General features: G+C 53.4%; 1 protein-coding gene across 4 annotated transcripts; it reads left to right on the top strand.

The window, feature by feature from the left end:
• The first annotated feature begins 23 nt into the window (after positions 1-23).
• On the top strand, positions 24-18,669 carry ZDHHC7 (zDHHC palmitoyltransferase 7). Of its 4 annotated transcripts, XM_086350214.1 has the most exons (10): positions 24-274; positions 10,108-10,193; positions 10,882-11,005; positions 11,611-11,770; positions 12,394-12,715; positions 14,494-14,618; positions 14,913-15,009; positions 15,437-15,518; positions 16,088-16,218; positions 16,828-18,669. In XM_086350214.1, the coding sequence occupies exons 4-10, from the start codon at positions 11,721-11,723 to the stop codon at positions 17,002-17,004; spliced, it is 984 nt and encodes a 327-aa protein (XP_086206340.1). In that variant the 5' UTR covers positions 24-274; positions 10,108-10,193; positions 10,882-11,005; positions 11,611-11,720; the 3' UTR covers positions 17,005-18,669. The 4 variants fall into 4 exon arrangements, with proteins under 4 accessions (XP_086206340.1, XP_086206341.1, XP_086206342.1 ...); XM_086350215.1 differs by lacking the exons at positions 10,882-11,005; positions 11,611-11,770; XM_086350216.1 differs by lacking the exon at positions 16,088-16,218 and having other exon boundaries at positions 10,882-11,770.
• The last annotated feature ends 5,213 nt before the right edge of the window (positions 18,670-23,882 follow it).

Genomic DNA, 23,882 nt, shown 5'->3' with positions numbered 1-23,882 from the left:
GCAAGCGCGGCGCCGCCGACCCCGCGCGGTTCACTTCCGGGAGCCGAGCCTCCGCGCTTCCCGGCCCGGCCTCCGGGTCTCGTGTACCCCTGGGCGGCCGACCCCCTCCGACCGGCCCGGCGGGACCGGGCCGAGCCGCGGGGCCCGCCGTGGCCCGGCCATGAGCGCGGCCGCATGATGCGTCCCTGCCTCGGCCGCTGCAGTCGCCGCCGCCGCCGCCGTCGCCGCCGATCGGGAGGAGCCGCAGCGCCAGGCGACCCCGCCCGGGCCTCGGGTGAGCGCGGCGGGCCGGGTCGGGCGGGCTGCTGGCACCTGGCTCTCCCGGCCGCTCCGGGGCCCCCCGTCCGCCAGTCTCGGGCCCCTTGCTCCGTCCTGCTCCACCGCGCCGCGCCGCACCTGCGACCTTCCCGAGCGCCTCTCGGGGGCACCTCTGTGCCGGCGCTTGACTCCTTCCTCTGCCAGGTGTCTCCTTGTCACTCCTTGGTGCACCTCTCGGGGTAGGGCCCGAATTGCAGCCCCAGCTTGTTGCCTGACCTTGGGCGTGACACTCAGCTCTCCCAGGCACAGTTCCCTCCTTTTGATAGCTAATAAGGGGGTTGTTGTTAGGGCCTGAAGACACAGTAGCTATAAACCCTTTGTAAGCTGTTAAGAGTAGTTTATGAGCAAGCATTACAATGGGCTTTCTTAAACATCGCCTCTGGCTTCTCAAATGCGCCGGTTCTTCACTGCTTTATACGTTTTTAGCTTTTCTTGTTCTTTGCCCAGCTCCCTCCTCTTCTCTTTCTCTGCCCAGGGTCTTTTCGGGGGTTACCTACCAGGCCACCTGGGACAGTCAGGTCAGCCTTCAGGGCAATGTTGAATCTTGCTGCAGCCAGAATCATCTCTCCTGAGGAGTCATTGCTGCTGGAACTAAGTCTCTCTTCTCTGTTGGATGGAGACACTTTATTGGCTTGTGGGTAACTGGTTTTGTGAGTGTAAAAACTGTCCATATAGCTGCTCTGTAGCTTCTTTGGCTGACCAGGTCCTGTAAAGTGCAGTCCAATCAGTGCTACAGTGTTTAACATTTGCAGTCTGCTTAGCATTTTTACTTAATGCACATAGATTTATCTATTTTACTGCTACTGTCTCAAATCTCGGTCTAGAAAGCTATAACCCGGTCCGCCAGTCTCGGGCCCCTTGCTCGAGGGTCTAGAAATCTTGGTCAACATATATTCCTTCTTAGACTATTCACCTCAAAGATGGTGAATTGAATCTTCTGATACTTTTATAACTTTAATTTTTTTCAAAATCAGACCTAGTTTTTTGATACTGTCTTACAACTTTTACGAAACTGAAGGCAACTTTTAAAAGTCACCTTGTTAAATTTGCTTGTTAGTAAGTTGGGATCGGAGAAGGCAATGGCACCCCACTCCAGTACTCTTGCCTGGAAAATCCCATGGATGGAGGAGCCTGGAAGGCTGCAGTCCATGGGGTCGCTGAGGGTCGGACACGATTGAGCGACTTCACTTTGACTTTTCACTTTCATGCATTAGAGAAGGAAATGGCAACCCACTCCAGTGTTATTGCCTGGAGAATCCCAGGGACAGGGGAGCCTGGTGGGCTCCCGTCTGTGGGGTTGCACAGAGTCGGACACAACTGAAGTGACTTAGCAGAAGTTGGGATACTTGATTAAAGAGAAAGTCTCTGGGGGTATTTGAAAAATGGGATGGAACACACATGTTAAATCACATCTCTTGAACATTCTGGTAAAAATGTAAGGGTCGGAGTGATGGACACTTTGGATTGTGTACTTTCCGGAGTGAAGCTGGTAGGTTGACTTTTGAGTTGTGAGGTGGAGGAGAATGAGACTAAATGAAGGTAATTTGCTAAAGAATTCATAAAACAACAGCTGGAACTCTGTGCACACATCTCATGTCAAAGTCAAGTGAGTAGACATGTATACAGAAGTTTTGTTTTTTTTTTTAAACCAGTGACTCAGAGCCTGCCTTGATTACAGTGAGTAAATTGGGAAATACTGGCATGACTAGAATGACCTCAGTGAGAGAGAAAGTACTGAAAGGAACTCTGTATAAGAACTGTCTTGAGCCAGTCAAACGTCTGGACGTGTCTTTCCACTTTTACTGAAACTGTTCCCTGCAGGCTTGGACCCTTTGGTGACATAGTAATATCATCTTCGTTAATTTGAGGAACTGGACCAAACAGTAAGTTCACATATGAAGTTAATGCTTGGGATGAATTGAGTAGTAGTTTTCCTGACGATTCCAGACCTTCCCTGCTCCAGACCATGCTGAACAGCTCTAAGGATAGTTTTCTTGAAGCAGCTTTTTGGGGGTCAGTCAGTTCAGTCGCTCAGTCGTGTCTGACTCTTTGCAGCCCCATGGACTGCAGCACTCGGGCTTCCCTGTCCATCACCAACTCCTGGAGCCTACTCAAACTCATGTCCATTGAGTCTGTGATGATATCTTACCAGCTCATCCTCTGTCGTCCCCTTCTCCCGCCTTCAATCTTTGCCAGCATCAGTGTCTTTTTGGGGGGTATGTTTCTTTAAAGTAATATTTTATTTAATTTTTTGGCCACACCATGAGGCTTGTGAGAACGTAGTTCCCTGAATCAGGAATTGAACCCATGCTCTAAGCAGTGAAAGCACAGTCCTAACCACTGAACCGCCAGTGAATTCCCCAAAGTAATGGTTTAATTATAAAATTAATACATACTTGTTTTGTTAAAAAAAAAAAAATCAAACACTAGAGCAGAGCATGAAATACAGATTCCCAAACACTTACTCTTGCTCCCTTTTGTCCCCAAAGCCAGTGTCTCGTTAACAACTTGTGTGTGACCCTTCAGCTTAGCACCGAACAAGAGAGCCACCTGCAGAGCTGGCCAGCTACAAAGTCGAGAGGGAACAGTTTCATGTGTCTGTACTTTGCTCTGCCTGTTCTGGGATGGCATTTCATCAGTCACTTGCCTCTGATTTTTTTTCTCTTTCACCCACTTCTTTGCCTCTGTCTATAGACATGTTCTTGTCTCGATTACTGCTTGATTGCATTCTTGAAAAAGCACCAGTAGAATTTTATTAATTGTCTGATAAAATCCAGACTCCTCATGGAGCCATAATGCCGTATATTGGTACAGCACCTCATACTTTTGAAAACAACTTTGTTATCCTGCAGTGTTTTGTGTGTCTTGGGTGCTTGGTAAATGTTTGATGAATGAATGATCTTGCTGGGCAGAGTGGGAGTCTTCTACACGGAGGAGACAGCAGGAGCAGAAGCTCGGGGCCGGGGGTGGGGGGGTCCATGGACACAGCAGGGAGACAGCGGGAAGGCTGGGCGAAGAGCCGGGAGAGGCCCGGGAGCCAGAGTCAGTGGAGCCCTGAATGCCATGGCCCCAAGGTTTGGCCCCTGTGTCGGTTAGGATTCTGCAGAGGGACAGCCAAAGGTGAGGGAGCCTAAGCCTGGGTTGTGGGAAGGTGGGCAGGGAAAGGGCCGAGCGGTAACAGAAGTGTCAGCAGCTCCTAGGAGGAGTGACGGGGAGGAGGACTTGGGTCTCGAGGGGAAGGTGCGTAGTAAAATCCTGGGTGTGCAGGGAGCATTATCACTTAATGGGAGGAGAGGCCCACTCTGTTAGGCCGGCGGTTTAGGTCGTTGTGGGAGAGGGCACAGGGCGTGTGCAGCCCCAGTAATTAGCAGGAGCAGTCAGGACAGAGAGGCTTCCAGCTTCTCTTGAGACAGGCTTTTACAGCGTTATCTTGGTTGAAATGCTTTTAATTCTTAGCGTTCTGTATTTCCAAAACTCACTCTGTTACAGAATGTATTTTCTAAAACCAAGTGCTCTGGGAGGCTGTGTGTTTTAATGGAAGAACATGGGCTTTGGAGTCAAAACTCCGAAGTTTTTTTTTTCTTAAACAGACCCCCCACTTGACTGACAGGCTGTGGCTGTGGTACGGGGAGAAAGGTGGGAGCTTTGGTATTTTGTCCATGTGGCTTCGAGGCTGCTTCATGCAGTCTGTGCACTCCTGGTGACACACCCAGAATAAACCCTGCTACTGGGGGTCTCTCCCTCTGTCCCCCCCACTTCCTAAGCTGTCCACATTACTCGCACCCCGCCCACCATCTGACCCCACCCCAGGCTCCCACTTTTGACCCTTTTCCCTATTCCTTTCATGTTTCTGTGGGCTTCATTTTTGCTTTCTCATCTCACTCAACAGGTATTTGCAGAGTTCAGGGTGTGCCGGGGGTATGAGTAGAACATTCCATTGAGGTGATGACAGCTGAACAAGACAGCCGGGGTGGAAGGGAGGTGAGAGGTGAGGTCCGCAGGCCCCAGGTGGTAAGGCTGTGCAGCCACACGGGAGGCCTGGGGGTTTTGTTCTAACTGCAGAGGCAGCCGCTGGCTGGTTTTGATAGACCCAGGAGTGGCAGGGTCTGACTTATCTCTGTTAAAACTGGCTCCAGATGCTGATTGGGGAATGGGTTAGGGGCCAGGGAGTAGGTTGCGGGGTGCGCAGAGGCCACGAGTATATAACAGTGCTGGATCATGCAGCCCAAGTGAGGGCTCCTGAGCCTTGATCCGGCTAGGCAGGCTGGTGGAAGGTGGCTCACATCTAGGCAAGTTTTGAAAGTCAAGCCCACAGGACCTGTTCATGGGTGAAGTGTGGGGAGCTGGGGGAGGAAAGTGAAGTGAAGGGTGTGTCTTGATTTTTGACTTTGGCAACTAGATGGTGGGGCAGGTGCCGTTTATCAAGATGACAAGGTGGGATCCCAACAGTCTGGCGGGTGGAGGGGTTTCTGCTTTGACCTGACTGTGGTCTTGTTGAGTAACCAGTCAGAGACACTCAACAGCACATTCTTCGTTTGCGGGTTTCCCACATGCGTCTTCTCTAACTTCACGGAACTGAGCTCTTGGAGATCATCTGGAGAGCACACACCCAACGAGGAAACCCCAAGACCCCGCCTGAGCACCCCAACGCTGAGGCATCTGTGGAGAAGGGCCTGCCAGGAGTCTGGGAGTGGCTGGCAGGGAAGGGAGGGAGCCAGAGTCGCCCCCCCGTCCACCGAGAGCCTTGGCTCCCTCTGTTTTCTCGGTTTGTCCTCTTTTGTTTTAGTATGAGAGGCCTTCCGAGAGAGGTTGCGTGAGTTTACTGTTCACAGGATGGCTGATGTGGCAGCATACCTCTGAGACTTGGCTTCGGTCCATTGTTTTTTTTCCCTCAAACGTTAATATTCCGTTCTTCAGCTTCAGTAATTTGAGAAGAAAATAGCGGTTCATATGGCATATATTATTGGTCTGGTTTGAAAGCCCGAACTAAATCTTTCATGATTGCAAATGGGTGGGAAGAACAGTAAGAGCATAATGGCAGTTGCGGTGAATGCACGGGGCCGGGTGATCTGCACGCTCCCCTCCTCACCAGCTTCAGCGAGCAGCCGTGTCTGTCGCGTCCCCGCCTCACCCGGGCCTGTGCCGCTTCACTTACACCGGGCTGCAGGCGTGCTGCCCTTCTCCTACGCCTCCCCTGCCTCGGAGCAGCCCATTTGCGGGGCCACGTGTGACATCTTCCCGTTATCCCCAGTGATGGCACCTCCTTGGAGTTCTTAAAATTCTCCCTGGAAGCTTATTTTTTGGTCATAATTATTTCTCTTACATCATAGTAAGTTGAGAAAATAACAGGAAATCCAGAGAATGAATTTTAGACCAAATGATGGAAAATGTGCCAGGGCGGATCATTAAAGAGGATAAGTCACACACACACGTGCCCCTGCTGAGCCAGCCTCAGGCCCACCTGGCTCCCGAGCCCACCCTCCAGGCCTGTGTGTGCTGACTGCTCCAGTCATCGTGTGCCTGCCCCCATCTGCTCCCTCCTGGCCCTGCTCTGGGTCCTGGCAGTCCCTCCTGGTTGCTTGCCTTCCTCCTTCCATCCAGTCATACTTTGTCAGAGATGGCTCTAAAACATCTGTTTACCAAAGCCCCAGTGTTTCCCTTTGCAGCAGAACAAAGTGTGGAATTCCAGATGCCCTAGCCTGGCCTTTGGGTGCTTCACGGGCAGCCCCAGCCTCCTTCCCTGCCTCCCTTACGCTGCGGGTGGGGGGGGTGGTGGTGCTGCAGCCCGTGAGTTCCCTTTCCTGCCTCCCCGCCTCTTGCACCATTGCCTTCCTAGTGGACATCTTTCTGTTCTCTGGACAGGATGAGCTGTTGTCAGCTCTTTGCGTCATCACCCTCTGCCTGTCACTGGGGGGAAACACCGAGACACCACTTAGCAGGCTGGTTCCCATTTCTGGTGTGTGAGCCCTTGTGGGCCGGGGACCTGTCTGTGGTCGAGCATCCTGCAGGCCTTGCGTGGAGTCCGCATCTTGGGGGCCCGCCCCCACGTCTGAATGCTGCAGATCTCGGGCGCCGCGTCTGTGCCCAAAGCAGAGATTTGCTTACTGCTCTTGTTTATAGGTCAGCAGTGGGTGTCTGAGGAGTAGAACAATGCTGAGTGTAAAAGCAGCGCGTTAATGTAAACATGAACACCAGACTCTAGGGTAGACATTCCTGTTCCCACAGTAGCAACCGATCACCAAAGAATACTGATGTGTTTTGCTTACTTGTTTTCAGTTTGTTTATGAGACGCGTTTCCCGTTTATAGGCATGAGAAAACATTAGGGGAAGAGATTAATAAGACACCTGCCCACAGATACTGTTAAGGGTAAAATGAGACAGGGCCTGGCTCAGAAGGCGGTGTCTGCAGGGAGAGCGCCTAGAACGCGCTGTTTCCACACCCTTCACACCTGCACAGGCACCTATGCTGGGCATTTGTCTCTTCATTTTTTAGTTGAGGAATAATTCATGTAAAATGAAACAGACAATTTTAAGTGTATACTTTTTTATTTTAAAACATGTATTCGGCTGTGCTGAGTCTTCGATGCGGCATGCAGGATCTAGTTCCCTGACCAGGGACTGACCCTGGGCCCCCTATCTTAGGAGTGGCATCCTAGCCACTGGACCACCAGGGAAGCCCCTTACTGTCCTTTAACAGTTTGTTGAGTTTTGTCCTGACACCGCGGGTGTCTGTGTGGCCTGCTGCCCTGTCCACGTAGGGGACTTTGCGTCAGATCAGAAAGCTGCCTTGGGGTCTCCGTCCTTCCCCATTCTGCGTTCTTTCAGAGTACATTAGCTTGGCTTGGTTAGAGGGCCGTGGAGATTGACTCCTACTGAATACATTCTTCTGTGTCTGGCTTCTCTCACTTAGCCACATTGTTGCATGTATCTAACCTCCCCCCATTTTCTAGAATGAGTTGTATGAATAACCATGGTTTGTTTGTTCATCTCCTGGTGAGGGATTTGGGTTTTCTGGTTTGGTGGGTAAGATGAACGGAGCACCTGTGGAGCAGCTGTGAACAGTTCTGTACATGTTTTGTGTTCACACTCGTGCATGTATGCTCAGCCACTCAGTTGTGTCCGACTCTGCAAACCCATGGACTGTGGCCCACCAGGCTCCTCTCTCTCTGGGATTTCCCAGGCAAGAATACTGGAGTGGGTTGCCATTTTCTTCTCCAGGGGATTGTCCTGAACCAGGAATCAAACCGGCATCTCCTGCATTGGCAGGCGGATTCTTTACCGCTGAGCCACCTGGGAAGCCCGGGTCCCATTCACCTTGAGGTGAATGCCTAGAAGTGGAATTTCTGAGTCACAGGGCGGATGTTGGTTCAACTCGGAGAAAGTGCCAGACCACTGTCCAAAGTGGTTGCTGTGTTGGTTACTTTTTAAAATTTATGAAAGTAACTGGGGATTTGGCCTCATTGTAGAGATTCTGCTTAAGCCCGAGGCCTGGGATGCGTTGACCTGTGTTTTGCAGAGTCAGTTTTCTTTTAAAACAGTGCTAACATAAGCTCATTTGAAGATCCTCAGAATGAATGTGAATGAAAAGTGGAAAATATTACTAAGCATAATTAGGCATTACTGGTTCAGCATGTTATTCAGCATTTAAAGTTGCTGGCTATTGCATAGACATTTGAATAAAGTTACTATACGTAAATGCCATATTTTAAAAGTCACCTCTGGGCTTCCCTGGTGACTCAGTGGTTAAAGAATCCGCCTGCCAATGCAGGAGACATGGGTTCGATCCCTGATCTGGGAAGATCCCTCATGCCGTGCAGCAGCTAAGCCCGAGCACCACCACTCCTGAGCCTGTGCTCTGGAGCTGGGGAGCTGCAACTGCCGAGGCCCACATGCAATAGAGCCCTTGTCCCGCAACTAGAGAAGCTGCAGCAACGGCAATCCCACGCACCCCAACTGAAGAGTACGCCCTGCTCTCTGCAACCAGAGAAAACCTGCACAGTGATGAAGACCCAGCCCAGCGAGAAATAAAGACTTAAAATTATAACATAAATGCAGTTTTCAAAAAGAAAGTCACCTACTTTAGTTTAAGCAGCTTGTGGTTCACGGCCGCATTTGTTACTAAAAGAGTTCCGAAGGGACTCGGTCACAGGTGCACCAGAGAACCTTGGTGTGCGGGCCAGCGCTGGCCGTGGGCAGGAGGTTGTCCAGCTCAGCGTGGAGGGCGAGCAGGGGAGCCTGACCTCAGAGCCGGCGCAGCAGAAGGGGGCACGTGTGGCCAGGAAGCGGCGAGCAGCCCCCGGTTCCTGGGGGCTCAGAGCCCGTCCCGTGGAGACCACCAGGGGAGCTTAGCCTGCCTGGTCCCCAGTCCCACCAGTGCCCCGTCGCCTCACCGCCCTCCACGCCAGCCCTCTGGCACCTCTGTTGTCTTGGTTTCAGACAGCAGACACCAGCCGAGGGTTTGCCCAGCAGAGCGGTGTTTCGTTGGTAGGACACTGGATGCAAACGGAGTGGACCGGCCCTGAGGCACCGGGGCGGGTGCAGTGGTAGAGCCGTGCTAGGGAAGGACGCCTTGGTTGGGGGCTGCGTTCGCCAGACATCCCGTTGTTTGGAAGTTGGTCCTCTGATTCCTGTTCTCTCCTGTGGTCTTTCTTTTTTTTTTTTCCAGTTTGTTTTTTAGTTGATCTACAGTTCTGTGTCAGTTGCAGGTGTACAGCAAAGTGAGTCAGTTATTCTATGTATATGTATGCGTGCGCATGTGTGCATTCTTTTCCAGATTCTTTGCCATTATCATTCTTAAGAGGTGTCAAATGCAGCTCCCTGTGCTATAAAGCAGGTCCTCGTTGCTTGTCTAGTTTCTATACGGTAGCATGTATCTGTTAATCTCAAACTCCTATTTTCCTTGGCTCTTTTCTGTTTAGTTCTCCTTTCTGGGAGGCTTCCCACTCTCTCTCCCAATCCTGTTTTTAAGAATTTAAAATCCTATCATATTTCTATTTTTCAGTAAGTAGGGGTCCTCAGAACGCTCCTCTTTGTCTCACAAACGCAGTCTCGTATTTCTTTGGTTGTCCTCCCTGTGCATTGTACCTGCTCTCAACTCCTGTTTCCCTCTGGCTTCTTTCTGGGGCTCTGTCTCTCATGAGACCTGGCTGGGGCTTCCTCCAAAGTATCTGACTGTCGGCTGTTTGCTCACATTTAAGCCCGAGACCTGCCAGGCCGCGTGGCAGGGGCCGTGCCCGTGGTCAGCCGTCCTCTGGCGGCCCTGCTCCTGGGGAAGCCTGGCAGCAGTCTGGCCTCTCTGGGGGAACGCCCCTACCTCGTGCTGTCAGCCGGCTTTTCTTCTCGGGCCAGACGAGTGCTTCCCAGAAGGCTGTGTCTCCTCGCCCACCTGCCGGTGCCCAGTGGGAGACACCCCCAGGATGCTCCTCGCGCCCCACCTGCCCCTCGAGCACTGTGCCCCCTCCCCCGGGGCCCTGGTGCACCCCTCACCTCTCACTCCGGTCTTCGCTGCAGTTCCTTGGCTGTGCCTGGTAAAACGGTGACCTGTTGAAATGCAGGTTGACTAGATTTGGTCTGGATTATCCCCAGGGCTCTTTCTCAAGGGATTTTGGCTTACAGGTTTTATTTAAAACCGGGGCTAAAGTAACAGGGGGATAAAATGGACAGGTTTATAATTTTCAGGATTCTGTCAATTTACTAGTAATGAAAACCTACAGGAGTCATGATTTCATAGTTAAAGATAGTTCTGAATGCCAGAACAAGCAACTTTTCTAATTAGATTTTATCTTTCAGATCCTGTCACATAGGACAGTATGCACCTTAAGATCCTGAAGAAAAGGCACAAGATGTTCAAGTAATGTCTAGTAATAATTTGTGAGGTAAGTGTCTGCTTAGGTATATAATCACTGTTTCCTCTCTAATTGCTCACACTAACTTGTACCCTGTTGATGGTTAATGGTCACCTCCTGTCAGTGGTTTGCTGACACCTACTCTTAAGAGGAGAGTGTGTCCCGGAGCAAGATCCCGATTATTAGCAGGAGTTACAAGACGAGGGGGAGAAGGCAGTGGCATCCCACTCCAGTACTCTTGCCTGGAAAATCCCATGGACGGAGGAGCCTGGTAGGCTGCAGTCCATGGGGTCGCGAAGAGTCAGACATGACTGAGCGACTTCCCTTTCACTTTTCACTTTCATGCATTGGAGAAGGAAACGGCAGCCCACTCCAGTGTTCTTGCCTGGAGAATCCCAGGGACGGGGGAGCCTGGTGGGCTGCCATCTATGGGGTCGCACAGAGTCGGACACGACTGAAGTGACTTAGCAGCACAAGCCGAGGGTAGGTCTCCTGTCTACATGACTGGAAAGGTTTTGCTTGGATGGCTGTCCCTTAAACAACGGAGATCTGCAGTGTTGCTCCTGGTGTTCTGGGAAGCGAGGCTCGATTTAACACGAGGAGAAACAGGTTCAGGGCTGTAAACAAAATCCCATTAAACTAGCCATGGAAGTAGAAAACCGACGATGTGACATCTGCTTGACTATCGGTCAGCACACTGCTTTCGGGTCTCTCTCAGGCAACCTGAATACAGAGCATCCCGCGGAAGACGGTGTAGAGTGAGGCCGCGCCCTCGCCCTGGGTCGCGGCGCCAGTGCTGCACCGTTTGCTGTCACGTTCCCAGTGCCTGTAGCTGAGTGAGCGTGAGGGAGCAGTTTCTTCACTTCCTCCCCTCCTTTCCTGCACTGATGCGGCGTAGGTGCTGTGACTCAGCAGAAGGCGCCTGCGCTTGGTCACAGAGAGCCCAGTGTGTGCAGCCCAGCCCCCCACATTCGTGGACTGCTTTCTTGAAAATCTTGAAGTAACTGTGGGCTATCAGACTATCTGATGGGTGGGTTCTACACACCTGGCTCTGAGGCACACAGCAGGACCCTAACGTGCTTCTGTGATGATCCCAGCCCACCCCTCCGGCTCCCCTGAGTTGGTGTGTGCGCGCTCCCCTCCGGCTCCCCTGAGTTGGTGTGCGCGCTCCCCTCCGGCTCCCCTGAGTTGGTGTGCGCGCTCCCCTCCGGCTCCCCTGAGTTGGTGTGCGGGCGCTCCCCTCCGGCTCCCCTGAGTTGGTGCGCGCGCTCCCCTCCGGCTCCCCTGAGTTGGTGCGCACGCTCCCCTCCGGCTCCCCTGAGTTGGTGCGCACGCTCCCCTCCGGCTCCCCTGAGTTGGCGTGCGCGCTCCCCTCCGGCTCCCCTGAGTTGGTGTGCACGCTTCCTCAAAGTCAGAGCTGCCTTCGGTGCCCCTGTTTCTGGAGCAGACAACCGGGCTCTGACAGAAGGCTCCTCCATCTCCGGACGCACGGCCCTGCGCCCTGCCCAGCACCCAGGTGCCACTTCTCACAGCCTGCGTCCTGCCTGAGGAGCAGCCATGCAGCAGAGGCAGTCTGGCCAGAGGGCTTTCTCAGCCTTGGTGGACTGGTATGACCCACTAGGAAGCTGCGTGGAGATCACCAGGCCACTCAGCAGATCTGAGAGAGGGACAAGCTTCACGCTGTTGCATCTGGTTTAAGTGAGATGAGAGGAGGTTATGGGGTAAAGCAGCAGCAGAATGCTTAGGAGGAAAAGTGCAAGTTTGTCTTTAGTCTCTGACCCTACATGTTCTCATCTCTCAGGGAATTTCCCAGTTAACGGGGGAGGGTTGTCAAAAGAACAGGCCAGTGAGTGAGGGAAACTGTCGAAAGAAAGAGAGAGGAAGGGCATTCTAGGAACAGCATAAAGGAAAGATGGAGATTAAATGGGAGCCTGCCTTGGAAGCATGCTCACCCACTGTCAAAGAGTTAGGATGCGGGGAAAGGGAGAGCCCATGCAGAGCGAGAGGAGAACCATCGGGCGAGAACCCTGAGCCGCTTCGGGGGCCAGCGTGGACGCCAGCAGCAGGAGTCACCTGTTCGCCAGCCTCTCTGCCGCTGACCCACACGGGCAGTGGGGCTGCCCAGGCCTCGTCCCCTCGGGCTCGGAGCCTGGCCCTCGCCCTGCGTCGTCCTGCTGAGGCATGGCTGGGCAGCCTCGGTGACCGTGTGTCCCCTCGCCCCTTCCCGCAGGGAAACCATGCCATCCTCAGGACACCGGCTGCGGGACGTCGAACACCACCCTCTGCTGACCGAGAATGACAGCTACGACTCCGCGGCCTCCTCTCCCGCCGAGGCCGACGCGGCCGACAGAGTGTGGTTCATCCGCGACGGCTGTGGCATGATCTGCGCCGTGCTGACCTGGCTACTGGTTGTGTACGCAGACTTCGTGGTCACGTTCGTCATGCTGCTGCCCTCCAAGGACTTCTGGTACTCCGTGGTCAACGGGGTGGTCTTCAACTGCCTGGCGGTGCTCGCCCTGTCGTCTCACCTGCGGACCATGCTCACCGACCCCGTGAGTGCCCGCCCTCACAGGGCTTTCCTGCCAGTCTGGGCTGGGGAGACACCAGCAGCTGTGGCTGGAGGGCCTCACACTCCGTGGCCTTGGGGTTCAAGTTCTTGGGCACAGGCTAGCGGCCTGGTCTGTAGCATCTCTGGAGCACACACAGCACCCAGATGGAAGTGCTACTGGGGTCTATTCAGGGAGCACAGGTTAGAGGTCGGGCGCCAGGAGAGGCTGCAGGGAAGCTGTCAGGAGGGCTGTGCCCCGGGGAGCGCCCAGGCTGCACTGGGGTAGGACGCAGGGCTGGGGCCATGGTTCTGGGGACATAGCGACAGAAAAACATGCCCTGCAAATGGCTGGAATACGAACGTGAGCTTGAGGAACGTGCCTCAGGTATCCAGGAGGTTTCTTTGGTGGGGTGAGGAGCGTAGGTCACCAGTTGCAGGGACCTGGGGGAGTCATCGGGCAGCCCCAAGGGGGACCAAGGCAGCTGCCCAGGGCTCTGAGCCGCAAAAAGGACCAGAAAATGCGTTCATTTCCTCGCCGTCTGGTCACCACGTGTCGCCTGATGTGTCCCCCCCTCGGGTTGCACACCTGTCCTCTGAGCACGTAGGAGTGCTCTTAAGTGGGTGGGGGGTGGGGGTCGCGCGCTTACTGTAGGGCAGCGAGTGCGTGTCCGTGAGAACTACGGTGCGGCGCTCCTAAACCTGGTCCCTTTCTTCTTACGGGACCTGGGACCCTCCCCCTATCACTTCCTTCCGGCGATAGGGCGGTCTGCCCGGCTCCTGGGCACCTTGGAGCCCAGTGGTCCTCGGTCTTCACATGCGCGTGCTGGGCTTTGCAGATGTGGTGTCGGCCCAGCCGCGCAGAGCTGGGCTCGGCCCCTGCGTCCCCGGCAGCTTTCTCTGACTGTCTTTACTCCTGCTGACGGCGGTGCCCTGCCGTCTCCCCCACCCTTCCTGTCCCCACACGCCTGCTCTCCCCTCCCTAGTGGGGCTTCTTCTCCAGAAACGTATTTCTGTGTGAAGGACAAGCCCCATGGGGCACAGAAACAAGACCCAGGCTTGTTCCCAGTCCACACAGCCATGGCGTCCAGAATGGTCTCCCAGACATGATCTTCACTGCCTGTGTCCACTGCCCAGAGAGCAGACCCTCCGCCCTGCAGCCTGTGGCCCATGGCCACCCAACACACAGGCCCTCTGCAGCTCCCCGTGCTGGGGGCTCGCGTGGATGCCCTGTGAGAGCCCCGCTGCCACTCCCACCCCTGGGGCCGGACACCTGGGGGCCAGGGGCCCAGGGCCACACTCCCCAGGCTCGTCTGTGATAGGTCTGCAGGGAAGCATTCATTATGTAACTTTAAAACACGAGATAAAGTCCTTTTTCAGACTGTTTTGTTCAGCCACCCCCTGTGCAGCTGATAGGAAACCTGTGGGTGCTTATCAGGGACACCCTGCCCAGGAGTGTGGGCAGAGCTGGCTGCCCAGGGTGGAGGGGGAGTGGCTGAGCAAACACAGCCAGCCTCTGGCGTGTCCTGCATGAAGTTGGAAAAATCCAGGTGACTCGCCAAATTATGAAGGATAATGTGCTATTTGAGTTCATTTTATAGCTTGTTTAATTTTCATGAAAACAAAACTTCTGGTCCTATGAGTAATAGCTGTTCTTCACAGTGATATAAGTGGCAAGGACAGCATTATAAATAACACCTAAGTCTAATTCCTAAATTTACTGGGGTTTTTTTCTTTCTAAAACTTCCTTCCTCCCAGCTAAAATACATTGTCATTAAACCGTAGGGGGCGGTACCCAAAGGAAACGCTACTAAAGAGTACATGGAGAGCCTGCAGCTGAAGCCCGGAGAGGTGATCTACAAGTGCCCCAAGTGCTGCTGCATCAAGCCTGAGCGCGCCCACCACTGCAGGCACGGCGGCTCTGCCCTGGGGGGCCGCGGGCCCCGGGGCGGGGGAGGGGGGCCTGAGCGCCCACCGCTGACAGCAGAGAACCCGTTTCCAGGCAGCCTGAATACCCACCACTGGAGGGACCCCCATCCTTAGGGCAGCCTGAGCAACCCCCCGCCAGGGCCACTTTGAAAGGACATCCTGAGCACGCACCTTCCCTGGGGCAGGATCTCCCGGGTGACCTCTTAGCAGAGCTGTTTTCAATGGGTGGGGTTTCCTCAGCACAGAATAGTGAAAAGCTAACTTCTGCTTTTCAGCATTTGCAAAAGATGTATTCGGAAAATGGACCATCACTGCCCGTGGGTGAACAACTGTGTCGGAGAAAAGAATCAGAGATTTTTTGTGCTCTTCACTGTGAGTAAAGATACTACTCCTGTAGTGACTTGTGTCGAGTCTTAATTCTTTATATACTGTCTTACCTGGAGCGAGGGTACGTTTATTCTGACATCAGACCTGCAGTCCCTTCTCTGGGGTTCAGATTACAACTGTGTTGTTGCTGGTGGGGAGGCACCCAGCAGTGAGTGTGGGTTGCCCGTTGCTCCAGGTGTTCGCTGTGACTTAACTCTCTCCTGGATACCTTGACCCACCGTTGTCACTAAAACGTGTTTCCCTGTGGTCTATTAGTCTACGAGATTACGGTCCTTGGTCCCGAGTGACCCCAGGGAGGCATGTCACCTGCTCCCCTCACTGCTACTGCCCACCTCGCACACCCTCACTGCGCCTGAGATGCAGCAGTGGACGCAGGGGTCCTGGCACCATGCTGACCAGTGTCTCCCTGCAGATGTACATCGCTCTGGCATCCGTGCACGCGCTGGTCCTCTGCGGGCTGCAGTTCATCGCCTGCGTCCGAGGACAGTGGACAGGTAGGCCTGGGGGGGTGGCTTCTCTTGCTCGTGCCGCGGTGGGTGGAGAGGGAGGAAGGGGCCTCCGGTTTCAGAGGAAATCCTCAGTTTCCATTTGTATCCTGCAGACCTTTGGGACTGGGTCAAAATTCGTATTGTCCCCTCAGGCCTGGTGTGTGCTCTGGCCACTGGACAGGCATCATTCAGGGCCATCGGATGAGGCAGGATGAGCCGTGCAGCATGGACTCGTGTGTGCGTCCTGCTCACAAGTGTAGGCACAGGCAACTCCCATCTTTTCTGGCTTTAGTTGTGTTTTAATACACAGTTCTGTACACGAATACAGTCTCAACAGAAACCTGGGGAAATTACTGGGTATTTCAGATCTGCTGACCAGGCCGTGGTGGTGTGAATGCTGGCCTGGTAGGCCGCCCTCTGCCCCGGGTGGACAGCAGGTGCGCCTGTGAATGAAACGAGCTCACTTCTCTGTGGACAGTGGCGCAGAGGGGCCCTTCCGCGAGCTGGACCCGCGCCTGAGGCTTGGGACGCTGGGTGTGCTCCGCCGTGCCGTCACACGCCCCTCTCGTTCGCAGAGTGCAGTGACTTCTCCCCTCCCGTCACTGTCATCCTGCTAATCTTCCTGTGCCTTGAGGGTCTGCTGTTTTTCACTTTCACCGCGGTGATGTTCGGCACCCAGATCCACTCCATATGCAATGACGAGACGGTACGCCCCTCCTCCACTGGGTGTTTCTGGCCTCAGTGCACAGGCGTGGGTGGGCAGTGGGCGCAAGGCCCGGTGTTCCCCAGGGGGTGGGCGGGGTGCCCTGGTGGACCGTGACAGCATCACTGCCTGTGTCCCTCTCTCCGGGCACAGCTCGGGGCTCAAAGGTCCCTTTGATTTAAAAGTCAACAGAGCCAGGCAGGTGGAGCCAGCAAACGCCCCATTTCTCGAAGACCCTGCCCTCGGCAGCTGAGTGAGTCGCAGGGACTGGATCGCCTTCATGCCTTTCAGCTGAAGGCCTCGAGCAGGCACTTGACACGTATTTGTAAGACCCGGAAAGAAGATTGGTGCCTGGACTGGAGGACCGGCCCCCTTCGCGGCCCTGGGGCTGCCTGAGCTTTGCACCCGCCTGGAGGCCGCTGCCCAGCCGTGTCTGACATGGTCTGGCCGGCAGCTGCAGCCCGGCCATGTGCACAGGGGCCCGCAGGACCGGCACCAGGACGTGTGGTTCGGGTGGTGCCTCCCCCGTGGCGACCACTCACCTGCCCTTCCTGCTCATACCTGCCCAGGGTTTTCCCAGTGCTGCCGCCCACTTGCTTTTCTTCCTCCCAGGAGATCGAGAGGCTGAAGAGCGAGAAGCCAACGTGGGAGCGGCGGCTGCGGTGGGAAGGGATGAAGTCCGTCTTCGGAGGCCCCCCCTCGCTGCTCTGGATGAACCCCTTCGTCGGCTTCCGGTTCAGGCGATTGCAGACAAGACCCAGGAAAGGGGCCCCAGAGTTCTCAGTGTGAGGCCCTCTCGTCACTCCAAAACTTGTCCACGGACTTAATTTATCTGGGGTTGGAAAGGGTATCAACAGCTCCCCTGTGACCCCAAGGGCGAGTGGCCCAGCGGCCTGCAGCGAGCGGGGCTTCACACGTTCACAGTCACAGACGGCAGGTTCCCCACGAGTGACGTCACTGTCCAGTAATGGAGGGATGTGGCCGCATGGAGAAGCCAGATGTTCCCTCCCTGCAGTCAGGAGTCTGTCAGCACGCTCAGCGCTTTCTAGGAAGCTGTGTGGGCCGTCACACGGGTTGTTGGAATCCTACGTGCTGAGCTGCTTGCCTCAGTCATGAAGAAAAGCCAGTCCAGTGGACAGAACGCCACGGTCGGTGGCCCTGGGACTCTTCAGGCCCCCTCGGTCCAGGAGGGGTCTGGACGCAGGAGCCCGTGGGGGCTACGGAGCAGCAGGGCCGTGCGCTCGCTCCTGGCCTGGGGCCCGGCCCTGACCCCGTGAGCAAGTCCTCGCGTGTCAGTGTGTGTGCGTGCACGTGTGTTTTAAAGTGGGCCGTGTTGTTCAGGCGACGTATCATGGGGGTGTGCTGCAAACAAGCTATTTTTTAGAAACCAATGTTTCAGGGAAGAGGGGCGAGCTGTGCGGGGTCCCCTCCCGTGGGGTTTACATGAATGTATTGCATACTGGAGAGTATCGAGATCCAAAGAACAGTCATTCCTGTGTGGTCCTCTGTTGCCCTCCTTCCTGTTTTCAGTTTATTTTAACAATCTGGAGTGTGTTGACAGGGCTTTGGAACCGCACTGTGTGGTTCCAGCTGGATCAGCGGCGCGTCCTGGCCCCTCTGTGGCCCCGGGCTTGCGCAGCTGACCCTGCGGGAGGTGGGTGAGGCCCTGAAAAGGGGAGGGGACCTGGAGGCAGGAGCCCTGTGGACCTGGCCTGCAGACAGTATTCAGGATGGCAACAACTGGTTTGATTTTTTAAATTTGTACCTTTTTTGGGTATCATTTTGTTTGTTTCTCTACCCATGTCACAAGTGATAAAATAGGACCCTTGGTGCAGAGCTTAAAATTATGCCAGAAAGCAAACAGCTCCCCACCCTGGGGATTCGCCTTAAACTTGCCTGATCTGTCCATGTTTTATGGGATTCCACCATCTCTGACACAGTCTGGGGTCCCGAGCCCCCTTCCACGCTGAGAAGAGTGGGCGTCTCCCGCCTGGTCTCCACGCCTCTCTGCTCACCCATGAGCCATTTTGCTTTTGTTTGAATTAACCCATCCTCTATCCTGATCAGGGCTGGCGCAGAACCACAGAGGGCCTACCCTGACAACAGACGGAGCCGAGGGGCACAGGCTGCAGGGTGGAGGCGAGGTGGCTTGGTCACTGCAGAAAAGGAGGGTCGGGGGGGCTGAGACACAGCCGAGGACAAACAGGAGACAGGAGTTCCCGAGATTGTTCTGCACACTCATTTGCACATCTGTCATTGGGGTTGGATGTGTGTACTGAGCTTCAGTGTGAGGCTTTTAATATGTATATCCTGGTTATCAATAAAAATTATCGAAGTGGTTGAATCCTGTGAGACTTGGCAAATATGTGCAAATCAAGTATACTTGACTTTTCAACCTCTTCTTTCAATGTAACTTTTGTAAGAAATAAAGTCACCAACTGACGTTGTCCAGCAGTCTGTCCAGTGGCCGGTTCTTGGTGGGCTGTAGGCATGTTTCCGTGCTCAGCTTCAGCGCCTGAGACACGTGACTCAGCACCGAGGTCACGCTCACACAGGTCGCCGTTTCCACATTTTTCATTTTACTCTCGGTCGATGCACCTCGTCTCACTTAGCTTTGCCCTAAAGCTTCCTTAATTTTTTAGTGTGCTTGGAAATAAAAACAGTTTTAAAAATCTCTTAAGTGCTTGCTGGGATTCACCAGTGAAGCCATCTATTCCTGGACTTTTACTTGTTGGGAGGCTTTTGATCACTGACTCCAATCTCCACATTAGTTATAGCTCTGTGCAGATTTGGTAAAACTAGAAAGACTATACGTTATAACCGATGCCAGAGGAAGATCACGAGAGACCACTGTGAGCAACTATGGCCAGCAAGCTGGATAACTAAAAGAGGGGGATCGATTCCCAGGATCAGAAACCTACTGAGACAGGCATGAAGAAACAGCAGCCACTGGAAGACGCCAGCAGAGGTGGGCGCCACGGTGTGCTTGGGGAAGCGTGGCCAGTCATCACTCTGGTCATCACCGCTCTGGGGGACGCAGAGGCAAGTGTCAGCGGCACATACTTTGTTTTGAGGAATTTGTGGGGGCAACTTGAGACCTCAAATTGCTGAAGAAGCAATGTTGAAATCAAATGAAGCATCTGGGTTTAATTTTGCTTCTTCGGTTGCATCTCCTCGTTCTGTCACCCTTGAGAACGCCGTGTGGAACAAGTCAGGAAAGGAGACGGGGGTCCCCTTCAGAGTCGGCGCCTGGCTGAGGGCTCTGGTGAGGCCGCGCAGGGCGGGTGGCCCTTGCGGGTCTGCCGTCTCGGAACAGCTCTGCTACTTCCCCCACCCCGGCCAGCCCAAAGAGGGGTCACCCTGCCCGGAGGCCAGCGGCAGGTCTGTCTGAAGGCCTGGAGGCATCATCGCATCACCAGGTGCTGTTGGGCCCACTCTGAAGGGGACGTGACCCTCCGGGTGCAGAAGCTCTGACTTGCTCGCAATACAGGCGCAGCAGCCCTGAAGGCCTCTCCCTGACAGGCCCGACATGGGATGGCCAAGCTCCACACACCGTCCAGCCACAGGTCCACCAGGAAACTCAGACTCAGGCAGCAACCATTCCTCCAACAAACCAGCACCATCCCCAGGCTGGGAGAACTTAATTGAATTCCAAGAAAAGCCCCAAATAGATAAATAATGGTCATGATTGCCAAGATGTGATTTTGACATTTCCAGTTTCCAAAGTGCCTTCCTCTGTGACCAGATCACATGTTCCCTATGATCTTCTAGGCTGGTAACAGCGCACCCATTTTATAGACCAACAGACTTTCCAAGGTTCTCACAGGGAGGAAGAAAGGAACGAGTCCACATGGACGTTCAGAATAAAAGCACTTTTTTCTAACCTAGATCCGTCTGTTTTTACTTTTTAAAATACTGAGTTCAGGGACTTTCCAGTGGCTAAGACTCCACTCCCAATGCAGGGGCTCAGGTTCGATCCCTGGTCAGGGAACTGATCCCATATGCCACATCCACAACTAAAGATTTCCATGTGCCACGGCTAAGATCTGGCGCAGTCAAGTACATACAGGTATTTTAAACATTTAAAAAAGCACTGAGTTTAAAAACAGTAATAGTAATAACTTCTTGAATAAGAAGGAACCGAAAACAATAAATTAAACCTTCACTGATCGGAGGTAGCACAGGGCTGGGGACAATGCTGAAAGCAAAGAAGGGTCAGTCCTCAACGTGGCGTTGGCATCGCGTCCACCAGAGGGCGCCATTGGACAGCAAATGCACCCACATTGCACAGTGCTGAGGCCACAAAAATCCCTGCACCATTGTCTCAGCCAGCCAGCCAGTCCACAAGTATTTACTGAGTACCTACTATGTGCCGGCAAGGCCTCTGCCCTCAGTAAACACAAACACAAGAAACTGAATGTGTCATTATATCCTGTGATTCGTGCTAAAAAACAGAGCAGCAGGGAGAGGGAGCGTTAATGTCAGTGTGATGGAGAGTGAGCATTCGGGGAAGGGCTGGGGCCGGGAAAGGTGTGGTGCTCAACTCTGAATTGCAGCTGGTTAAAATCAGAGAACTCGGGGTGGAAGAGCCGGTGAAAGTCGCGTGTCAGCCTGCTGGGCTCAGGGAAGAGGCTGAGGGGTTAACACGTGTGCAGGCGCCGAGGTCATCCCCTGGGTGGAGCGGAGGTTCATCTTAAGCAGATTTCTTAGACATGGGCCGACCACCTTCCCCAAAGTCCAGGAGCGAAGCTCTGAAGACAGGGTCTTCAGAGACATTTCCATCCTGGGTGGATTGTTAGGGGGCCTCAGTGGGAGCAGGGTTGGCCTCTGCTGTGGGAAGCTGGCCCAGCGTGGTGCAGGGGCTGGGGTTTAAGTGGCTGGGAGGGGTCTGCACATGGCCTTTCTCTGGCCTCGGCCTGGGTGATAGTCTGCTATCTGGTACCAGAGGAGAGTCGCTCACTGGGTGGCTTCGCAGGCTGGCTGGCACACACGGGGTTCTGTGTCCCAGAAAGCTCAGTGACCAAGCAGCCTCCGTGAGGGATACTTTGTGGGCAGATCTGGCTTCAGCCTGCGTGGCTGTGAGACATGGTTGAAAGACATCCCTGCCACCTCCCAACTATGTGACCTGCACCCAGTGCCTTCACCTTTCTGGCCTCAGTTTCCTCATCTTTAAAACGATGCAACATTTCCTGCCTCATGCAGCCTTTGGGAGGATTAGAAAGGAGGGACCATAGAGGGCTGACCAGGAGGGCTGGTGCATAGTAGGCACGCCAGAAATGGGGGTAACTGTGACGGCCTATCCACTGAAGGGCTCTGCAGCCAAGCAGGACCTCAAGCCAGACCTGTGCGGGGGCAGGCAGGTTCTTCGTCCATCGTGTCTGCCCTTTCTTGGTTTGTTTGGACTAACATGGAGTCCTCAGTTAAGATCCTGCAAGATTTTTTTTTTAACCAAATAAAAACATAACCAACTAAACAAAACCAAGTCCATTTATAACAAAGCCCCACCAGGGCAAACAATTGCAGTCTCCCCAGAAAGCATTTTATCCATGGCAGGGAGGCCTGTGGAATTTTAAGAGGCTGCAGCTCGTGTCTTTGAAAACCACCAGCATCTTCGTGTTTGTCTAGGACTCTCTCCCCGCCGGGGTACTTTTCCATCTGCCCTCATTTCCCAGCAGAGCCTGAGGCCTGTGGGCAGCCAGCAAGGCGCTCTGCACTCCGAGTGATGCTCTGGAGCAGAGGCTGCAGGCTGGTGGCCGTGACCTGGATCCAGCCCCCACGGGTGGCTCAGATACCACGGTCAGTTGCTAACATCTGCAAATCAGGAGATTTCACCTAGAAATGCAGAGTCACAGCCGCCTGGGCCCCATTCTTCCTGGCCAGGTGCCTGGTGCCAGGGCAGCTGTCCCCACAAACACAATCGTCAGGACAGCATTTGAATTCTTTTCAAAGGATTTATGGGGGCAAAATTCACATAACATAATACTGACTATTTTAGGGCATAACCCTCCCAGACTTCAGACAATCCTACAAAGCTACAGTCATCAAAATAGCATGGTATTGGCACAAAAACAGACATATGGATCAATGGAGCACAACAGAGCACCCATAAATAAACCCACACACCTAAGGTCAATTAATCTTTGACAAAGGAGGCAAGAATATACAATAGGAACGACAGTCTCTTCAGCAAGTGGTGGTGCTGGGAAGGCTGGACAGCTGCGTATAAAGCAATGAAGCTGGAACACACCCTCTCACCACGCACAAAAATAAACTCCAAGTGGCTTAAAGACTTAACACGAGATGGGACACAAAACTCCTAGGAGAAAACACAGGCAGAACACGCTCTACTGTAAACTGTACAAATGTTTTACTAGGTCAGTCTCCCAAGGCAATAGAAATAAAAAATAAATAGGACCAGATCAAACTGACAAGCTTTGGCACAGCGGGGGAAACCATAAACAACCTACAGAAGGGAGACAGTATCCGCCAACAGCGCGACTGGTAAGGACGCAATCGCCAGAACACACAAACAGCTCGCACAGCTCAATAACAAAGAAACAAAAATTCAATTGAAAAATGAGCAGAAGACTAAATAGATATTTCTGCAAAGAAGAAATACAAATGGCCACAAAACACACGAAAAGATGCTCAACACTGTTAGTTATCAGAGAAATGCAAATCAAATCTACACTAAAGTACCACGCTTCACACCAGTCAGGACAGCCATGATGCAAAAGATGACAAAGAACAAGAGCTAGAGAGGCTGTGGAGATGAGGGAACCCTCCTGCACTGTTCGTGGACACGTGAGTTGGTGCAGCCACTATGGAAAACATATGGAGGTTCCTCAAAAAACTAAAAACAGGATTACCAAATGATCCAGCAGTCCAATTCTGGGCATATATCCAGACAAAACTATAATTCAAACAGATACAGGCACCCAAAGTTCACAGCAGCAGTATTCACAATAGACAAATCACGGAAACAACCCAAAGGCCCACTGACAGAGGAATGGATAAAGAAGAGGTCGCACAGAAAATACGATGGAAGATTGCACAGTCATGAAAAAGAACAAAACAACGCCATCTGCAGCAACATGGATGCAACTAGAGATTATCATACAAGTGAAGAAAGCCAGACAGAGACAAACAGCCATGTAACATATGTGGAATCTAAAACAGGATATAAATGAACCTATGAAACAGAAACGGACTCGCAAACATAGAGGAGACTTGTGGTTGCCAAGGGGTTGGGGCCGGGGGCGGTGGAGCGGGAATTTGGGATTAGTGGAAACACTCTATCATATACGGAATGGATGGATGAAAAGATCCTATTGTATAGCACAGGGAACTATATTCAGTGTCCTGTGATAAACCATCATGGGAAAGAACATAAAAAAAGAATGTGTATGCTCGTACAACTGAATCACTTTGACGTACAGCAGACATTAATACAACATTGTAAATCAACACTTCAGTAAAAGAAAAGAAAAACAGCTGACCACGTTCAAATGAACAATTCAGTGGCACTGGGCACACTCACACTGCTGTGTGACCACTGCCTCTTCCTAGCTCCAAAGCGCTTCCATCATCCCCCAGGACACCCAGCATCACCCACCCGCCTTCCCCAGCCCCTGGCGACCACTCATCTTTGTCTACAGACTTGCCTA

This window comes from Bos grunniens, chromosome 18, assembly GCF_055505025.1.
Source record: "Bos grunniens cultivar Pamir isolate PY7600 chromosome 18, Bosgru_T2T1.0, whole genome shotgun sequence".
Lineage (NCBI taxonomy): Eukaryota > Metazoa > Chordata > Mammalia > Artiodactyla > Bovidae > Bos > Bos grunniens.
The sequence above is the reverse complement of the archived record's forward strand: the minus strand, read 5'-3'. Positions and strand labels throughout refer to the sequence as shown.